At 47.2% G+C, this 16,627-nt stretch overlaps 1 protein-coding gene across 3 annotated transcripts; it reads left to right on the forward strand.

Moving 5' to 3' along the window:
• The first annotated feature begins 1,092 nt into the window (after positions 1-1,092).
• On the forward strand, positions 1,093-16,470 carry LOC120660893 (probable quinone oxidoreductase). Of its 3 annotated transcripts, XM_039939556.1 has the most exons (18): positions 1,093-1,249; positions 1,782-1,955; positions 2,473-2,654; positions 3,225-3,330; positions 3,740-3,816; positions 4,257-4,344; positions 4,931-5,120; positions 6,008-6,134; positions 6,223-6,303; positions 12,508-12,609; positions 13,031-13,126; positions 13,285-13,359; positions 13,889-14,008; positions 14,312-14,440; positions 15,061-15,138; positions 15,631-15,717; positions 15,860-15,946; positions 16,039-16,470. In XM_039939556.1, exons 1-18 carry the CDS (start codon positions 1,195-1,197, stop codon positions 16,087-16,089), a joined length of 1,905 nt encoding a protein of 634 aa, XP_039795490.1. In that variant the 5' UTR covers positions 1,093-1,194; the 3' UTR covers positions 16,090-16,470. The 3 variants fall into 3 exon arrangements, with proteins under 3 accessions (XP_039795490.1, XP_039795491.1, XP_039795492.1); XM_039939557.1 differs by lacking the exons at positions 1,093-1,249; positions 2,473-2,654 and adding an exon at positions 1,372-1,629; XM_039939558.1 differs by lacking the exons at positions 1,093-1,249; positions 2,473-2,654 and adding an exon at positions 1,383-1,499.
• Positions 16,471-16,627: the final 157 nt, after the last annotated feature.

The following is a 16,627-nucleotide window of genomic DNA, read 5'->3' on the forward strand; positions in this document are numbered from 1 at the left end:
GGAAACACCTAGAGAGACGCACTAGGTTTGGCCTTAACTAGCACTAATGAGGCTTTAAGGTTGAAAGAGGTCTCAATTGTGAGTTGTTAGTGTGTCCTTCAAATATTTTAATGCATGTTATCATTTTTTTAAAGCACCCCGGAGCGTTGAGGAGTCATGTAAGAATTTTAGATGCCCACGCTAATTGAACTCAATGTAGACGAGGCTGTGCGAGTGTCTCGGAACGCGTCATACTGAGGCACTCATACCTCCACACGCGCACACACCCACGCATGCACGCCCACCTCAGCATCTGGTGCGACACCAGCATTGCGATCACAGGGAATCGAACGCTGGTGGGCAGCCTCGCCATCGCGAGTGCTACCACTAAGCCACTGGCTCGTTCGCTATATGTTATCATTTCATCACCAAAATTTTAGCGCGAGTCATTTTATCTTCAGTCTCGTTTACTTTAGATTTTTCTCACACTTGTCTAAGTTCAGCCAAATTTATCAAAAAGTATATTGACATCTATAATACTAAATAAATGCATTGTAAAAATGTATATATAGAAATTAGAGTAAAGTGTATATATAGACACAAAACAAAACAAAACAAGACACACAAATCGATTCTGGACGGAATCCAACGGTCCACGTTAGTGACTTGCGCAAATATAAGTCTCCTTAAAAAGAGTAAATCTCATATAAATTAGGCACTCTCGGCCCCGGCGTAAAGCTCAACCCACAGCTGAACTCCAAATATACGAATCAGCAACTGAAACCAAGCTTGCAAGGCAGCACAGACCCTTTCAGCTCACCATAACCATTTCCACAGACGGACAGACCCCGTGTACATTCCTTGCGATGGTACCCTTCCAATTAACCCAATTCCAAATCTAATGCGTCCCACGGTTCAGACGGGACGGAGATCATCATCATTCGTCAGCGAAAGAGGAGCTCGAGATGACGGAGACAAACAAGTGGAGTGGAGATCGAGCCGGCCGAGGCGGGGCCGGCCGCGCGGCTGTTCCCCCGCCTCGTTGCCGTCGTGCGTCCCCATCTCGGCTTCTCGGCAGCTCCGATACTATGCTCTGATGATCATCTCCCTCCCTCGTCCGCAAGCCCCGTCTCGTCTCACTCCACGCTTCTCCCGAGTCTCGCCGCCTCCGTCACCTACGTAGTACGTACGAGTCCCCTGCCAGACTCCGGCAGGATGGAGCTGAAACCTGGCTTGTCGGCCCTCGTCACCGGCGGCGCCTCCGGCATCGGTAAGTAAGAGCAGCGTCCCCCGCCGCCTCCGCCGTCCGGCCCCGCGCGCGCGGCGCCGATACAGGCGCGGTTGCGTTCCTGGTTTAAATGGGCTGGGCCGGGCCTGATCAGCGAGGACTCACGCTTTGTTCTCTTTTTCGTTGACGGGCCTCGTGCCTGACCCCTGGGTCACGGCCTTCGGCTCCTTGCTTTGCTCCGGCCATGTGGTCGTCGGCTCGTCGCCACCGCCGCAATCGGTGGCTGGATAAGGTGGAGTTTACACCGCCGCCGGTGGCGACCGGAAGTGGGATCTACTAGCCATGGATTTGATTCTCTCCGTCCACCATCACCCTACCTGCGGTGGTGTACCCACATTCCACCTAGCGCCGCTTCGGGTTAGGTAGAGGCATGCTTCGGTGTAGGCGGGGATCATAGCTGGAAGCACGACTTCGTTCCGTTCTAGGCTCGCATGATTTTGTCCAGGGGCAGCGGTTTTATTAGATTCCTTATAATGTATATTGGCTGACAATTCCCCTTTGTTTTTTTTTCAAGGGAAAGCGCTCTGCATTGCTCTTGCAAGGAAGGGTGTGTTTGTGACCATCGTCGATTTTTCCGAAGAGAATGGGACAGAAGTTGCTTCCATTGTACAAAAGGAAAACAAACATATTCATGCATATGCTAGAGGACCATCTGCCATATTCATCAAGTGTGATGTTACTGATGGTGGTACGTTCTCGTAGGGAAGCAGTAAATGAAGATTAATTTGTTGTACTACTTTGCTTGTCTTAACCACTCGTTTGAGCTGTTCTATTGATGCTAGGTTTTAAGACAACATTGATCCTAACGTATTACATGGCAACTCAAGTAACGGCAGCTGACATCTCATAGACTGTTTAACTCTCAAATGCCACTGACTGAAAATCCAATGTGAAACAAGTTAGCGAATTGCAGCACCTGTGATGTTTCTTTAGAAATTTATTAAATATTTAGAATTTTAGTAGGATCATAACTGGAGATGCTATCAAATTGCATGCTGTAGGGGTCATTCGTACCATTTGCGTCAGATATTTGAATCTGCTTCCTAGAATATTGTTAATTTGGGGCTAAGGCCATCAGATTTATTTTTCCTCATTGGATATGGAATCATTTGCTTTATGTTTCCCGCAGCTCACTGGATTCGTAATTTCTCCTGCTGTCCATATCTGCCATGATGTTAATGATTTACACTGGTTTTGGCATGTAGATGCTCTTGCTGCTGCTTTTCAAAAACATGTGGACACATTTGGTGGACTAGACATCTGCATTAACTGTGCTGGATTTGTCAACAAATCTTTGGTTTACGATGATAAGTCTGATGGAATTTCCACTTGGAGGCGTGCTGTAAACGTGAATCTTGTTGCTGTTATTGATGGTACTCGCATTGCAGTAAGCCTCTCATCAACTGTTATAATAGAATCGCACTAACAGTGAGTGTTGCTCCTGTGTGCATTTTATTATTTCAGATAAATGGTTATGAAATACATATGTATGTCAAGTTGTAATATTGTCACTATTGAAGGTTAAGAGGTAACTGTTTTTTTCTAGAATATAGCCTGTCATGTGGTCCATTTAGAGCAAGTAGGGTATACTTTCTTTTTCTCGAACACGCAGGAGAGCTGCGTATCTTTGTACTAAGAGAGAAAGAATGGTCCAATTACAGGATGAACACACCTCACCTTGGACCAGAATGAGGAGCGTATTGTTCTAAGAAAGTATATTTACATAAAAACTCAGACACAGGACCAGACCACCAAGACCAACAAAAAGTAATCTTGGGCCACACTCTGATCGTTGCCAATACAGAATTTGCAAATCTTGCTTGCACTATTTGTGAATTTTGAATTCTTCAAATTTGCACTACTTCGAAACACAACCCAATTTTTATACAAGTTATTTGTACTTGTTTCTTGCCAAAAGAAAACATGTCACTACTAATGTTGGATTGTTTTACCACAGACTCAAGTAATGCGATCCCAGAACAAGCCTGGTGTCATAATAAATATTGGCTCGGTCGCTGGCCTATATCCTATGAGCTATGAACCTGTGTATAGCGGGACAAAAGGTTTGTTCATTATTCTGGAAGACAGATTTACTATCCATATGCTGATTCAGTTGGCACCAGAGCAGTTTGAAACCAGTTTTTGATCTATCTAAGGCTATCATTTCGATAATACAATGATGCGCAGCTCTCCTGCGTATTCGAGAAAAAAAAAGACTATCATTTCTTAGAAAATAATTCACACACTGATTACTTTTTCTATTTGGTCCAAATTACTGAGGATTCACAATCGACAACTTGCAAATGCATTCAATTTTGGTCATGTAAAGCTCAGTGCTATTCTATTGTATTAAATTATTAACTACGAGTACGGGTATTTTCAGACCTATTGGGTGTTGATATTTTTTTTATTCAAAGAACAATCTGTTTGGCACGTATGTACACTATGTGACCTCAAACTTCATTTTTGTAGGGGGCGTGGTTATGTTTACAAGATCACTTGCCCCATTGAAGCGGCATGGCATTCGTGTCAATGTACTGTGCCCTGAGGTATTAAGATTTTGCATGACGTGAGGCATATATGTCTAATTATCTCTTGCATTCGTTGACTTCACATTCATTGCAGTTATTTTGAAACTGTTCCCACATTCCGTATGAACTTGTGAAAATTTACTGATAAGTGCTGCGATCCTCAGGACTAACCTGAAAATCGTAGTGCAGAGCGTATAGTATCCTCTCATTTCAAAATTGTAAGGACAGGATAATAGACATATCAATTTTACCAGAAAGTGTGACTGCTCACTAGCTGGGTTCTCAAGGCAAGGAGCAATGATTCAATTTAAGTTGTATGAACTTGAACCTGAACTACCTTGTGAAATTAAAAGAAGCTTTGTTCTGCAATGAGTGGCTGGAGGGACAAGGGCAATTGGATCGTGGCATTTCATCAGTCTTATTTATCCTAGATATATGTGTTGCGCTAATGTATGCAGTTTGTTCAAACTAATATGGGAGAACAAGTAAATCGTGTACTTGTGGATGCACTTGGTGGGTTTTTGAAGGTGGAGGATGTTGTTAATGGTAAGCTATTTCTTCCCTAGTTACATTTTAGTTATTTGTTTCACTTTAGTGTCTAGTTTTCTTTTTCATAATAGGCATGTCATGATTACAATTGGTTACCATTGAGCCTTAGATAAACCTTACCAATGTTCAATTGAGATGGATTCTTTAATTGATGAAATCAAATGTTGACATTCATGCACGCATGTGAAATATGCATCTATTATTATACATGGACTCCTGAATTACAGCACTTTGGTTCAGAACTTGAGCTGTAGGTTTAACAATTTCGCAACGAATAAAGAATTGAACGGTTAAGTAAGATTATTTCTTGCCAGAATGGATCAATTTGGCTAGGCCAGCCATCTGTTTCAGGTAGGTATGGTTTCGACCTCCCTTTGATTTCCTTGTACAAGTGCAGTCTTAAAATTCAATGAACAAAGCAAACACCTATGTAAGTTTAGGGACCCGCCATGTACTATGTTGTTTTAATGTCCATATTGATAAATATCTCTTGCATGTGATGTTTCCTTCATGTTCGAGAAAAAAGAAGTTTTTCTCTTTCCATATCATCTGAAAAGAACCCCCTCTTTATTTGGACAATTAGGTGCATTTGAACTCATAGAAGATGAGAGCAAGGCTGGTGCTTGCCTTTGGGTATCCAAACGGAAAGGGATGGTTTACTGGCCAATATCAGAAAAGGAAAAAAATTACCTTGTTTATTCCTCGAAATCAAGAAGGAACTTAGTAAAGAATAGATTTCCTAGCATTCAAACACCTGAATACTTTCAGAAGATGTAAGTCCCTGCTATGTTCCATTTATATCTTCGTTTTGGCTTGTTGAATATACTTGTTAATAACAATGACTGCATCCACGGATTGTTGGTGCAGGATATACTGTGATGTTATTTCTATCACTTTCCATGCTATGGAATTTCCCTGTTTCTGTTCTTTAATTTCCCTGTTTCTGTTCTTTAATATTTTAGTTCTTGTCAAGGGCATTGAGCCCGAGCGTGGCTGGCCCTCGACTATGGAGCTCGTAGCCTCGGCCGGTAATGGTGTCGGGGTTTTCCCCGGAGCACCCAATGGTGAAGGGGATGAGATTAAGAGGAAGAGGGAGATTAGGGAATAGTTTGTACTTGCTTAACTGATAATCCTGGATTACATCAAATAAATAGTGTCCTCTAACCAACTTGGAAGGCAATCGCTAGATTAAGGCCCTGATATGGCTGGCAGCTACAGACTTGCTGCATGCGCAGCAATGTACGCGCACTTACAGCGCGGCGGCGGCGGCGTGCGCAGCCCTGGGCACGTCCCTGCGGCGGGCCCGGCGCGTATAGGGCCGCCCCCACATGACAGTTCTTGGGTTGACTGTTACTACAAGAATGTCAGACTAAATAGCTAGGTATTTATTCACTGCTACTTCAACTTTCACATATTTAGATCAAAATATGGATCACCATGGAATTTTGAACCCAATTCTTTTTTAAAACAACATTGAACCATGATATGACTGTAGTTTCAGAAATCTATGTAAAGTATTTCGTATAATAACTAAACAATTTAATTTGTTTGCGATGTGTCATAACACCAATAGTTGGTCTATTTATTACTATAGGATCTAAGTGAACTACATTTCCATACGGTATGTCAGTTCTTATGTATATTTATGGTGCTTCTGCAGGGTTGTTCACACACTCAGCCATAATTTCCGGAATGCTACAAGGCTTGAGCGTGTGCGCCTGCAATTACCCATTGAACCGAACAGCACTCTAGTTAAAATAATATATGCTGGTGTAAATGCTAGCGATGTAAGTCCCTTGTATTTGTATTTTCAATTGTTTCTGTTTTTATTCCCCCATTGCATAACCATCGGAAGATGTTAATGATATGTTTCAGGTAAACTTCAGTTCTGGTCGTTATTTCAGTGGTAATGCTAAAGAAGCTGCTGCACACCTTCCATTTGATGCTGGTTTTGAGGTTACTAATGCTTTTCATATTTCTATGCTCAGTGTTGGATAGTGTTTTTATATGACATTATGTGTAAAAGTATGCGCCATTTTTTCTTCTTGAATTCTCCAGCATTCTAATGCTTCTGATGGCTCAAGGATAACACCTTGCCATATCATTTTTTTAAAAAAAACTGTACAGCAGGGGAGACACCCACTGGTATTCTATTAAAAAATAGAAAATAAAACAAAACTGTACAAAACATGGGGATGAAGAAATCCGCCATATCATGTTCACCCTAAGGTCATATTATTGTTTTATGTCTGCGTCATATTGAGGACCCTAAGGTCAAGGATAACACCTTGCCCTTTGTAAGCAATGTATATTGTGGGGAATGAATGGATTGATTAATAGAGGTGCACAGGGGTGTACATATATAGACGGGATACCCTAGATGGTTTATAGAAACACCACCATCAAGGGGATCCCGTCGCCATCTACCAATCAGGAGGGGGCGGCGCCCCCAGCCAGGAAGGCTGGGCGCCGGCCACCCAAGGCCCAACGGGCCAGCTACTCATAACACTAATTGCCTTGCTAACACGCCCTCGCAGTCTGATTGTCGAAGCCTTGAACGTTCAGACTGGACCTGAACTCCTGAAAGAGTGAAGTAGGCAACCCCTTGGTGAAGATGTCGGCGTACTGTGCAGACGTCGGGACGTGCATGACACGGACATCACCAAGAGCAACGCGCTCCCGCACGAAGTGAAGATCGATCTCGATGTGCTTGGTGCGCTGATGCTGGACGGGGTTGGAGGACATGTAGACAGCGCTGATATTATCACAATATACCAGCGAGGCGCGGCGTGAAGGTGCATGAAGCTCCAGCGGAAGTTGGCGCAACCAGGTGGCCTCGCCCACGCCATTGGCCACGGCACGATACTCAGCCTCCGCCCTAGAACGGGAGACTGTGTTCTGCCACTTGCAGGACCAGGAGAATAGATTGTCGCCGAGGAAGACCGCATAGCCGGAGGTGGAGCGCCTGGTGTCGGGACAGCCAGCCCAATCAGCGTCGGAGTACACCGTCGAGTCAGAGCTCCGAGAAGGCTGAAGCAGAAGACCCATATGCAGTGTGCCACGGACATAGCGCAGAATGCGCTTGAGGGCAGCAAGATGTGGCTCCCGGGGATCATGCATAAAGAGACAGATCTGCTGGACGGCATATGCAAGATCCGGACGAGTGAAGGTCAGCCACTGAAGAGCTCCTGCGAGGCTGCGATAATCCGAAGGGTTTTGGACGGGCGGCCCATCTGCTGGCAGCTTCGGATTAATGTCGACAGGGGTGGCGCACGGCTTGCACTGCCTGCGCGCTCCAGAAGATCCACCATGTACTGGCGCTGAGAGAGGAACAGGCCAACGCCGCGGCGCTGCACATGCATCCCCAGGAAGTGATGGAGCTCACCGAGGTCCTTCATAGCGAACTTAGACTGCAGCGAAGTGATGGTGCGCTGAAGGAGCCCGACAGAAGAGGCCGCGAGCACAATGTCGTCGACGTAGAGCAGCAGGTAGATCATATCATCGCCGCGACGGAAGACGAACATTGATGTGTCTGACTTGGCCTCCATGAATCCCAGGGACAGGAGGTATGTAGCAAATCGACTGTACCAGGCACGGGGCGCCTGCTTAAGTCCATAGAGAGACTTGTTCAGGCGGCATACGTGGTCAGGAAGAGCTGTATCCTCGAAGCCAGCAGGCTGAGCACAGTAAACTGTCTCAGAGAGAGTCCCGTGCAGGAAGGTGTTCTTCACGTCCAGTAGATGAACAGGCCAGCCGCGAGAGAGTGCCAGAGAGAGCACGGTGCAAACTGTGGCCGGCTTGACAACTGGACTGAAGGTCTCGTCGAAGTCCACGCCTAGGCGCTGGGTGAAGCCGCGGAGGACCCAGCGCGCCTTGTACCGTTCCAGAGTTCCATCAGCATGGAACTTGTGCTTGAAGATCCACTTGCCGGTGACGACGTTGGCGCGAGGCGGGCGAGGAACAAGATCCCAAGTCTTGTTCGCCAGCAGAGCGTCGTGCTCGGCTTCCATAGCAGCCCGCCAATTGGGATCGGCGAGGGCGCTGCGGAAGGTCTTTGGGATCGGCGACAGCGGAGCGGCGTGGAAGAGCACCGGCTGGCGGAAGCCGGACTTCACCCTGGTGGTCTTGCCGTGCTGGTTCACCACGGGGGAACGGGCACGGCTCCCTTGGGCAAGGGAGGAGGAGGACCAGCAGGGGGCTGCTGTCGCCGGACGTAGATGTGCTGGAAGGCGGAGGGCGATCGGTGAAGAGGAACCGGGCCAGCAGGCTGCGGGTCTGGTGACGGAGCGGCCGGCCGGGGCTGAGCAGAGGCCGGCGATGGAGAAGGCCGGCTGGAGCCGGCAGCTGGCGCCGGAGTGTCCATCGGTCGGGGTGGGAAGCCAGGCGGCGGCCCAGCCCGTCGAGGAAGAGCCAGGGCGCCTGCCGGGGACGTCGCCTGGTCGCCGTGGGCCGCGCGTGGCAGCGCGGGACGAAGGCAGCGTGTGGCAACGCGGGCACCGTCGAGGCGTCGGAGGCCGCGTGTGGCAACACGGCAGCGCCGAAGGGAGATCCTGTAGAGGAAACAAGAGGTGACGGTCCAATGGGGGCCGGCACGTTAGTAGTAACATCATCCAGGAACTCGAAGTCGGCCTCGCGGGGAGGACGAGACGGCTCAGCAAAGGGAAACGAGCCCTCGTCAAAGGAAACATGACGAGAGATGATGACTCGATTGGTGGAACGGTCAAGGCAGCGGTATCCCTTGTGGTGAGCGGAGTAGCCGAGAAAAACACAGAGTGTAGAACGTGGCGCAAACTTGTGAGCTGCTGTGGCAGCGAGGTTTGGGTAGCAAGCACAACCAAAGACCCGAAGGTGATCGTACGTAGGCGGCACCCTGTGAAGGGCAGAGTGTAGTGTAGTGAAACCTAGGGTTTTGGTTGGGAGGATGTTGCGCAGGTAGGTGGCCACGCCAAGAGCCTCAACCCAGTAAGACGGCGGCATGCTAGCCTGGAAGAGAAGTGAGCGAATAATATCGTTAGTCGAACGAATGACATGCTTAGCTTTACCGTTCTGGGAGGAGGTGTAGGGGCACGACATCCGGAGATGAGCGCCATGAGTCATGAAGAACGTGCGGGCGCTGGAGTTATCAATCTCGCGGCCATTGTCGCACTGAACTGCCTTGATGATGACGCCATACTGAGTAGTCACATGAACAAAGAAGTTAGCCAAAGTAGAGAACGTGTCAGACTTTAGGCGCAAAGGAAAAGTCCACAAGTGGTGAGAGCAATCATCGAGAATGACCAAATAATACTTGTAGCCCGAGATACTAACAACTGGTGATGTCCAGAGGTCACAATGAATAAGGTCGAAATTATTGGACGTGCGCGAAGTGGAAGAAGTAAACGGTAACCGAACATGGCGACCGAGCTGACACGCATGACATAAAGATGTGCTAAGTTCTTTATTACACGAAGGTATGACAGAGGCTAACTTGGTCATGACTTCATGACCGGGGTGACCAAGGCGGCGGTGCCAGGGCGGAGAGGAGCCAGCGACGAGGGCGGCGGCAGGTGGCAGGCGCAGGGGATATAGCGGACCAGTACTATTGCACCTGACGAGAACTCTCCGAGACGCCAGATCCTTCACAGAATAGCCAGCAGGATCAAATTCAACAGAACAATTGTTGTCAGAAATAAACTGGCGCAAAGAAAACAGGTTCTTAATAAGACTAGGTGAAACTAGAACATTATTAAGTGAAAAGGGACCTGGAAGAGTGGCTGTGCCAGTAGAGGTAACCGGAAGTAAAGAACCGTTACCGACAACAATGGATGAGAGATACCGCGAGACAATTATGAGTGAGACTGAAAGAATCGGAGGTCATGTGGGAGGTAGCACCTGAGTCGAAGAACCAGTCAGTGGTAGGGGGCTGGTTCAGGGAGACAGTGCTGAAGGCGGAGGCGAGCGACTGCTGATCCCATCCGGCTGGTGAGACGGCCGGATTCTGGACGCCGAGCGCCCAGGGGAAGTATGCCATCCGACCCTGTGCCGCCTGCGCCTGGGCGGCCTGGAGGGCGTGGGCCTGCGCCGGCTGGGCCAGCAGCGCTTGCTGCTGCGGCGGCGGAGTCGAGGCGACGGGGAGCGGCGTCGAGGGCTGCGAACCGGGCCACATCTGAATGGCCCCGGCCCACGGGTGGAGGAAGGACGGCCAGGTGGCGCCACCAGCACCGCCTGTGCTGGGCGCAGAGGCCGGCTTGCCGCCCCCGGACGGCCCGCTACCGGAGGACGACGACTGCTCGCCGGAGCGAGGCTTGCCGCCCCGTCGGCGGTGGTCCTTGGAGCGCCCTCTGGAGTTCCCACCCCCGGAGTTGGCGCCCCCGGTGCGGGAGGCCTGGGCGGGGCGAGTTCCTGACGAGGACGACGGCGGTGGTGGCGCCCCGGATGGGGCGCCCTTCCCAGCGGCGAGGAGGGCCGTGGGGGGAGTTGGTGCTTGATGCGCCATGGTGAGCTCCTCCAGGATGAGCTCGTCGATGACGTCCTTGAACTTGGGGAAGGGGTGGCCGCGGCGAATGTGGCGTCCGGCGTCGCGGAAGCGCTCGTTGAGCCCTCGGAGAAGGTTGAGGTTCAGCGTGCGATCCGAGACGGGTTCCCCAAGATCCGCAAGCTGCTGCGCCATATTCTTGAGGCGCCTGCAAAAGTCCGTGATGGAAAGATCACCTTGGAGGAGGTTGCGGAACTGGACGTCGAGGTGGAGGGCGCGGGTCTCCCGATTGCCGAGAAACTGGTCCTCCTAGGCGCACCAGACGGTACGGGCGGTGGCGACGCGATCGATCACCATCTCGGCGAGGTCGGTGGAGATCGTGCCGGCGATCCAGGACTTGACAACGCAGTCCATGCGTGTCCAGTCTGGGAAGTCGGGCGCGGGAAGGTCGACGAGGACGTGACTCTCCAGCGAGTACTTGCCGATGACGAGGAGGATCTGATCACGCCACCGGGTGTAATTCCCGGCGTTGATGTTGAGGAGGACGTGGACGAGGCTCCGGATGTTCTGCACGCTGATGGCCTGGGCGTGCAGGTTGACGAGGGCGGCGGCTTCATGGGCCAGGATGGCGTGATGAAGTGCGGTTCCGCCGGAGTCGACGGAGGCGGCGTCCTCCTCCTTCTCCGCGTCGTGATTGGCGTCGGGGGCCCGTTCCCTGGCCGCGCGGGCGAGGGCGTCGCGGGCGCGCTGGGCAGCAGCATCACGCTCCTGCGCAGCGGCGGCGGCCTCCTGCTCCGCGGCCTCGGCCCTGGCTAGGGCAGCCTCGCGCTCCGCCTGGGCGGCGGCGGCGGGGTCGACGGTGCGCGGGGAGGAGGGGCAGGTCCCAACCATGGTGGATGCAGCGGCAGATCGCCGGCACACAGGGTTGGGGCGCAGCCGGATCGGCGCGCTATGGAAACCCTAACTCGTGATACCATGTAAGCAATGTATATTGCGGAGAATGAATGGATTGATTAATAGAGGTGCACAGGGGTGTACATATATAGACGGGATACCCAAGATGGTTTATAGAAACACCACCATCAGGGGGATCCCGTCGCCATCTACCAATTAGGAGGGGGCGGCGCCCCCAGCCAGGAAGGCTGGGCGCCGGCCACCCAAGGCCCAACGGGCCAGCTACTCATAACCCTAATTGCCTTGCTAACACCCTTGATTGGCTAGCTGGGAGACTCTGCCTTCTACTATCATACGATGCTCTGGCACTGCTTGTCTCTTGTGGATGAAAGGATAGAGAGGAAGGCTTCTTTCCTTTCATTTCTTTCTTAGACCCAAAAGGATGGCAGCGCCTCTTTATTTTTGAGTTTCAAATAACAGAATCTCAGAATATGGGAATATAGAATTGCCTAACGAAGCTTTCCAACTGGACAACAGGGGACTCATGTCCATTCTTGCATCAATCAAATTGCAGCTTGCTAATTGCTGTGATATAATACAGTTTTACGAAATAGATTTTTGAATTACGGTATTTAATTGGATTGTTCCATGCTAACTCAGAAACATGTTTCTGTTCTTTTTACCACATTACCACATTTATTTATGCATAATTGTAGCACAGGGAAATTGTTGATGACATTTTATCGGAATTTCCCTTGACCTTCTAATACTTCCGTTTTACCCGATTTCACATTTTTAAAAAATAAATGCAGGCTGTGGGAATTGTTGCTTCGGTTGGTGATTCAGTGAAACATATTAAAGTTGGCACTCCTGTTGCCCTTATGACTTTTGGGAGCTATGCTGAATTCATGCTGGTACTGCATTCTATGTCTCTTTAGTCTTTACACAGCAGGGTGACCGTGAATTGCAATGGATCTTGAATAAACTATCAATTGAGCCATTAGCACTTGAAAATAGCTATTGACGCATTGATACGACGTGCAAGTTACGAAATGATAACTAAGCCATAAAAAGCCCACACTTGCATAACTATGTGCAGAGAATCATCAGTACCCACACAAATGCATAAACAAGCAATGCGTAGAAAACCCTATACCATAGAACCAACCACCACGCCCAAAAATCTCACTTTTTTTTTACATAGTAAAGATAAATTACCTATCGGTATGTGAGCTGTATCCTCCGTATAGTGAGATTTTCTCTAATCTGTTGTTTTTTGGACACCATTACCTCTGACAGTAACAAACATTTTTCTTTATATCTTTCTGGTGGAAGATTCCGGCCAAACGTCTCATTCCCGTGCCAAGGCCAGACCCAGAGGTGGTCGCTATGTTAACATCAGGATTGACTGCATCAATCGCTCTTGAAAAGGTTATATTTCTCTTCAGTTCTGTCTGTTTTCTTCACCGTTTGACATATGTATTTTGAACTCTATATTTTGTTCAGATAAGATTCAAATTCTAAGTTGGAAGATATAACTTACTTTGTTTCTGATGTGTACTCGATTTATTCTGCATTTGTTCCTTTAGGCTGGTCAAATGACGTCTGGGCAAGTTGTTTTAGTCACAGCAGCTGCTGGTGGAACAGGACAATTTGCTGTTCAGGTGAGCTGATGACATTTATGACTATGCCCATTTTATGTAAATGCTCAGTGGCTTGTCTACTTGTATAGTGTTGTAAAGGTGGTTAGATTATGGTGCTCTGCATTATTTTTCAATTTGCACAAAATGACTATATCATGAAAACTGGAACACATCTTTCCTAGTTAACTAGCACTTAGGGTCATGGCCACTTGATTTCCCTCTCACCGCATTCATGATTCAACATGATATTTGGAGGATATAGGTAACTTTATCTTCTATCGTTCTTTTCCTTCATGTTTATGGTTCTCTACTCGACACAAATGTCATAGGCATTTAAGACTGAATGTTCCCATGGATGGCCTTTTAGTTTATGGATTGGCTTTCAATAAGCATGCTTCATAAATTAAATACATTGTGAGAACGTGGTGTTGTTGCTACTGCTTGTAATAAGGTCGGTCTGATCCCCCCTCGATGAGGAGGGTGAAGCCGGATAATCTTTCCATTATCTAAAAACAATAAGACTGAATGTACTTTTGTTCTGAATATACAGCTTGCAAAATTAGCAGGCAACAAGGTTGTAGCCACATGTGGAGGTGAAAGTAAATCTACGTTTCTGTCTTCCTTAGGAGTTGATCGAGTTGTCAACTACAGAAATGAAAATCTCAAAGATGTGAGTTTTTGTTTCAGATTTTTGTATTTACCTTTCATACTCCAGCTTGATAACATTTCTTTGGTTCCTGTGCCAACATAAGTATGTCGTATTTATTGGTAGTCTCTACTTACCAGGTAGCAGGATAATATCGTGAAAGTATGTTATCCTTACATTGGAATGACCTTTGACCATGTATAATGCATGGATTTTCTCAAACGTGTTTGAATTACATATTAACATTTATAGTCAAATCCATATACAATATATATAGAGTCAGTCAGAGTACTGTTGAATACGGATTGTTCTAATGTTCTATTCCAGGTTCTGAAGAAAGAGTTCCCAAGAGGTGTGGATATCATATACGAATCTGTAGGTGGAGAAACATTTGATATCTGTTTGAATGCCCTAGCAGTCTATGGGCGTCTCATTGTAATTGGTATGATCTCTCAGGTAAACTTCTGAGTTTTGAGAGACTCTGGACTTTACATTCATTGATTTACTATATGCTCTGATTGGCGACTCCAGTGGGTGAAACAGAATACATGAAAATTATTCTGTGCTTCTGAAGAGAAAAGATTACACATATTAAAACAGTGAGGAGTTGAGGGGCTGATCTGACAAAGTCATTAGTGACTACAGGTGCTTAGACATGTACAAAATTCATCTGGTGGACATAACAGACATGTTTTGGAATTATGCTGAACAGCTGAAGTGCTATTGTGAACTGTTATTGTCAAAAATGTCCATTGTGCATTTGCATTAAAGTTTTTTTGAATGTGCCTAGGCATCTGCATTAACAGTTGGGAGACTTGGGAAATATTATCTGTTCCTAGGAAAGATTATTGATATACTGAGATCATGCTTAATGTTACCTGAGCTTTTTTTGCTGGTATACCCTAAATTATTTTCTATTTCGGATTATTTCTTTTTCAATAGGATGGATTTCATCCTCTTTTTGGAGCAAACGGTTAAATATTCCCCTATTCCTTCATATTTTAAGTATTCGGTACATTGTAGCAGAAAATATATCAGTTGGCAGTGAACATTTTTTTTATATGTTCACTTTTCAGTATCAAGGAGAGGAAGGATGGAAGCCACAAAATTACACTGGATTATGTGAGAAGATTCTTGGGAAAAGTCAGACTGTGGTATGTGCATGCGTAATAATACCAGAACTCCCCAATTCGCATGCACTGAGCTTAGTATGTTACTTAGCAATTGTTGACAAAGTGACATTTAAGTTTCAAAAATGCGTTCAGTCATAACTCATAACAGTATGCATATCACAGATTTGCTCAAAATTGCATGCATATTGTTCACGCACTGAATGGGATAGACCCTGAGTCATATACACAGATCCTAGAAGTACTTTTAAACAATGTTAGCCTAAACGTTAAACGGTGAACGGTCGGTGACCCACCATGTAGCAAATAGTCGGAATACACGGCCGTTTAAACGGCCTTATAAACGGTAAAAACGGTTTTATACGGCTAATCAGCCTACATGGCTACCCATCGAGTAGTGTTTACACGCCGTGTAAACGGTGTAAACGGCCGTGTAGGTGAACAGTGCTTTTAAAGCCCGCCACCACAATCACAAATGAAGCCTAAAACTGAGAGATCTTTTCTTTCCACTTCCAGGCTGGATTTTTCCTGATTCAATATGCACACCTGTGGCAAGGCCATCTTGAAAAACTTTTTAACCTGTATGCCTCTGGAAAGCTAAAGGTAATGCTCCATATTTGTGCCTCTCGCTACAACGAGCAACGGTTCCTTGCTTGATGCAAAAACATGACTTTCATGTATTTTCGTTTTCTATTTTTGAAACCATATTTGACCCTTTTTTCCAATTTGATGCTGCATGCAACAGGTTTTCCTTGACCCCAAGAAATTCCTGGGTGTTGCTTCCGTGGCAGATGCAGTAGAATATCTCCATTCTGGCAGGAGCGTTGGCAAGGTACGGCTGTTTTTACAGGCCTACAATAACAACAGACGAACCTATTACTTTTGCAGTAACACATCTTGCAATTTTCAATGTTATCTTTTCAGGTCGTCGTTTGCATGGATCCATCCTACAGCCAGACCCTTGCTAAGCTATAGTGCGCAGACATATGAGCTGCACTGTCAACAGAAAGATATTCTTCTTCGGATTCCTCGTCTGTCAGACTGAAAGATGGCCGCAGAGTTCCGCCGTATGTTCAGACTTGGCAGCATATAGCTGGCTTGTCCGATTAGTTGGCGGGCACGTGAGTCGGAGGGGCGAAAATTGGACAGGAAATCGAATAAGCTGCTAAGCCGGGTGACTGTTTGAATAAATTGCTCTGCTCAATTATTGTGCAAAGCATTTTTTTTCCCTGGTTAACGTGTGCAGATCCCCTTTTTTCTGTATCTGGTGCGCAGAACTTCTTGGATCAATAAAGGAAACTTCACATTCTCAGTCTCCTGTTGTCCATATGGACAGGAGATGGAACTGGAAGAACATGTGTTTTCGAGTCCTATTTTCTACCACCGGAAGTCTTGAATTTTCTCAAACCGTACGGGATTTTGTAATGTCTATGGCGAAATTCCTATGAGCATTTCGTGTCCCAAGTAAACAATTACAGTTTTATGAGATATAAGAAGACAAAAGCTGTTACAG

This window comes from Panicum virgatum, chromosome 2N, assembly GCF_016808335.1.
Source record: "Panicum virgatum strain AP13 chromosome 2N, P.virgatum_v5, whole genome shotgun sequence".
Classification (NCBI taxonomy): domain Eukaryota; kingdom Viridiplantae; phylum Streptophyta; class Magnoliopsida; order Poales; family Poaceae; genus Panicum; species Panicum virgatum.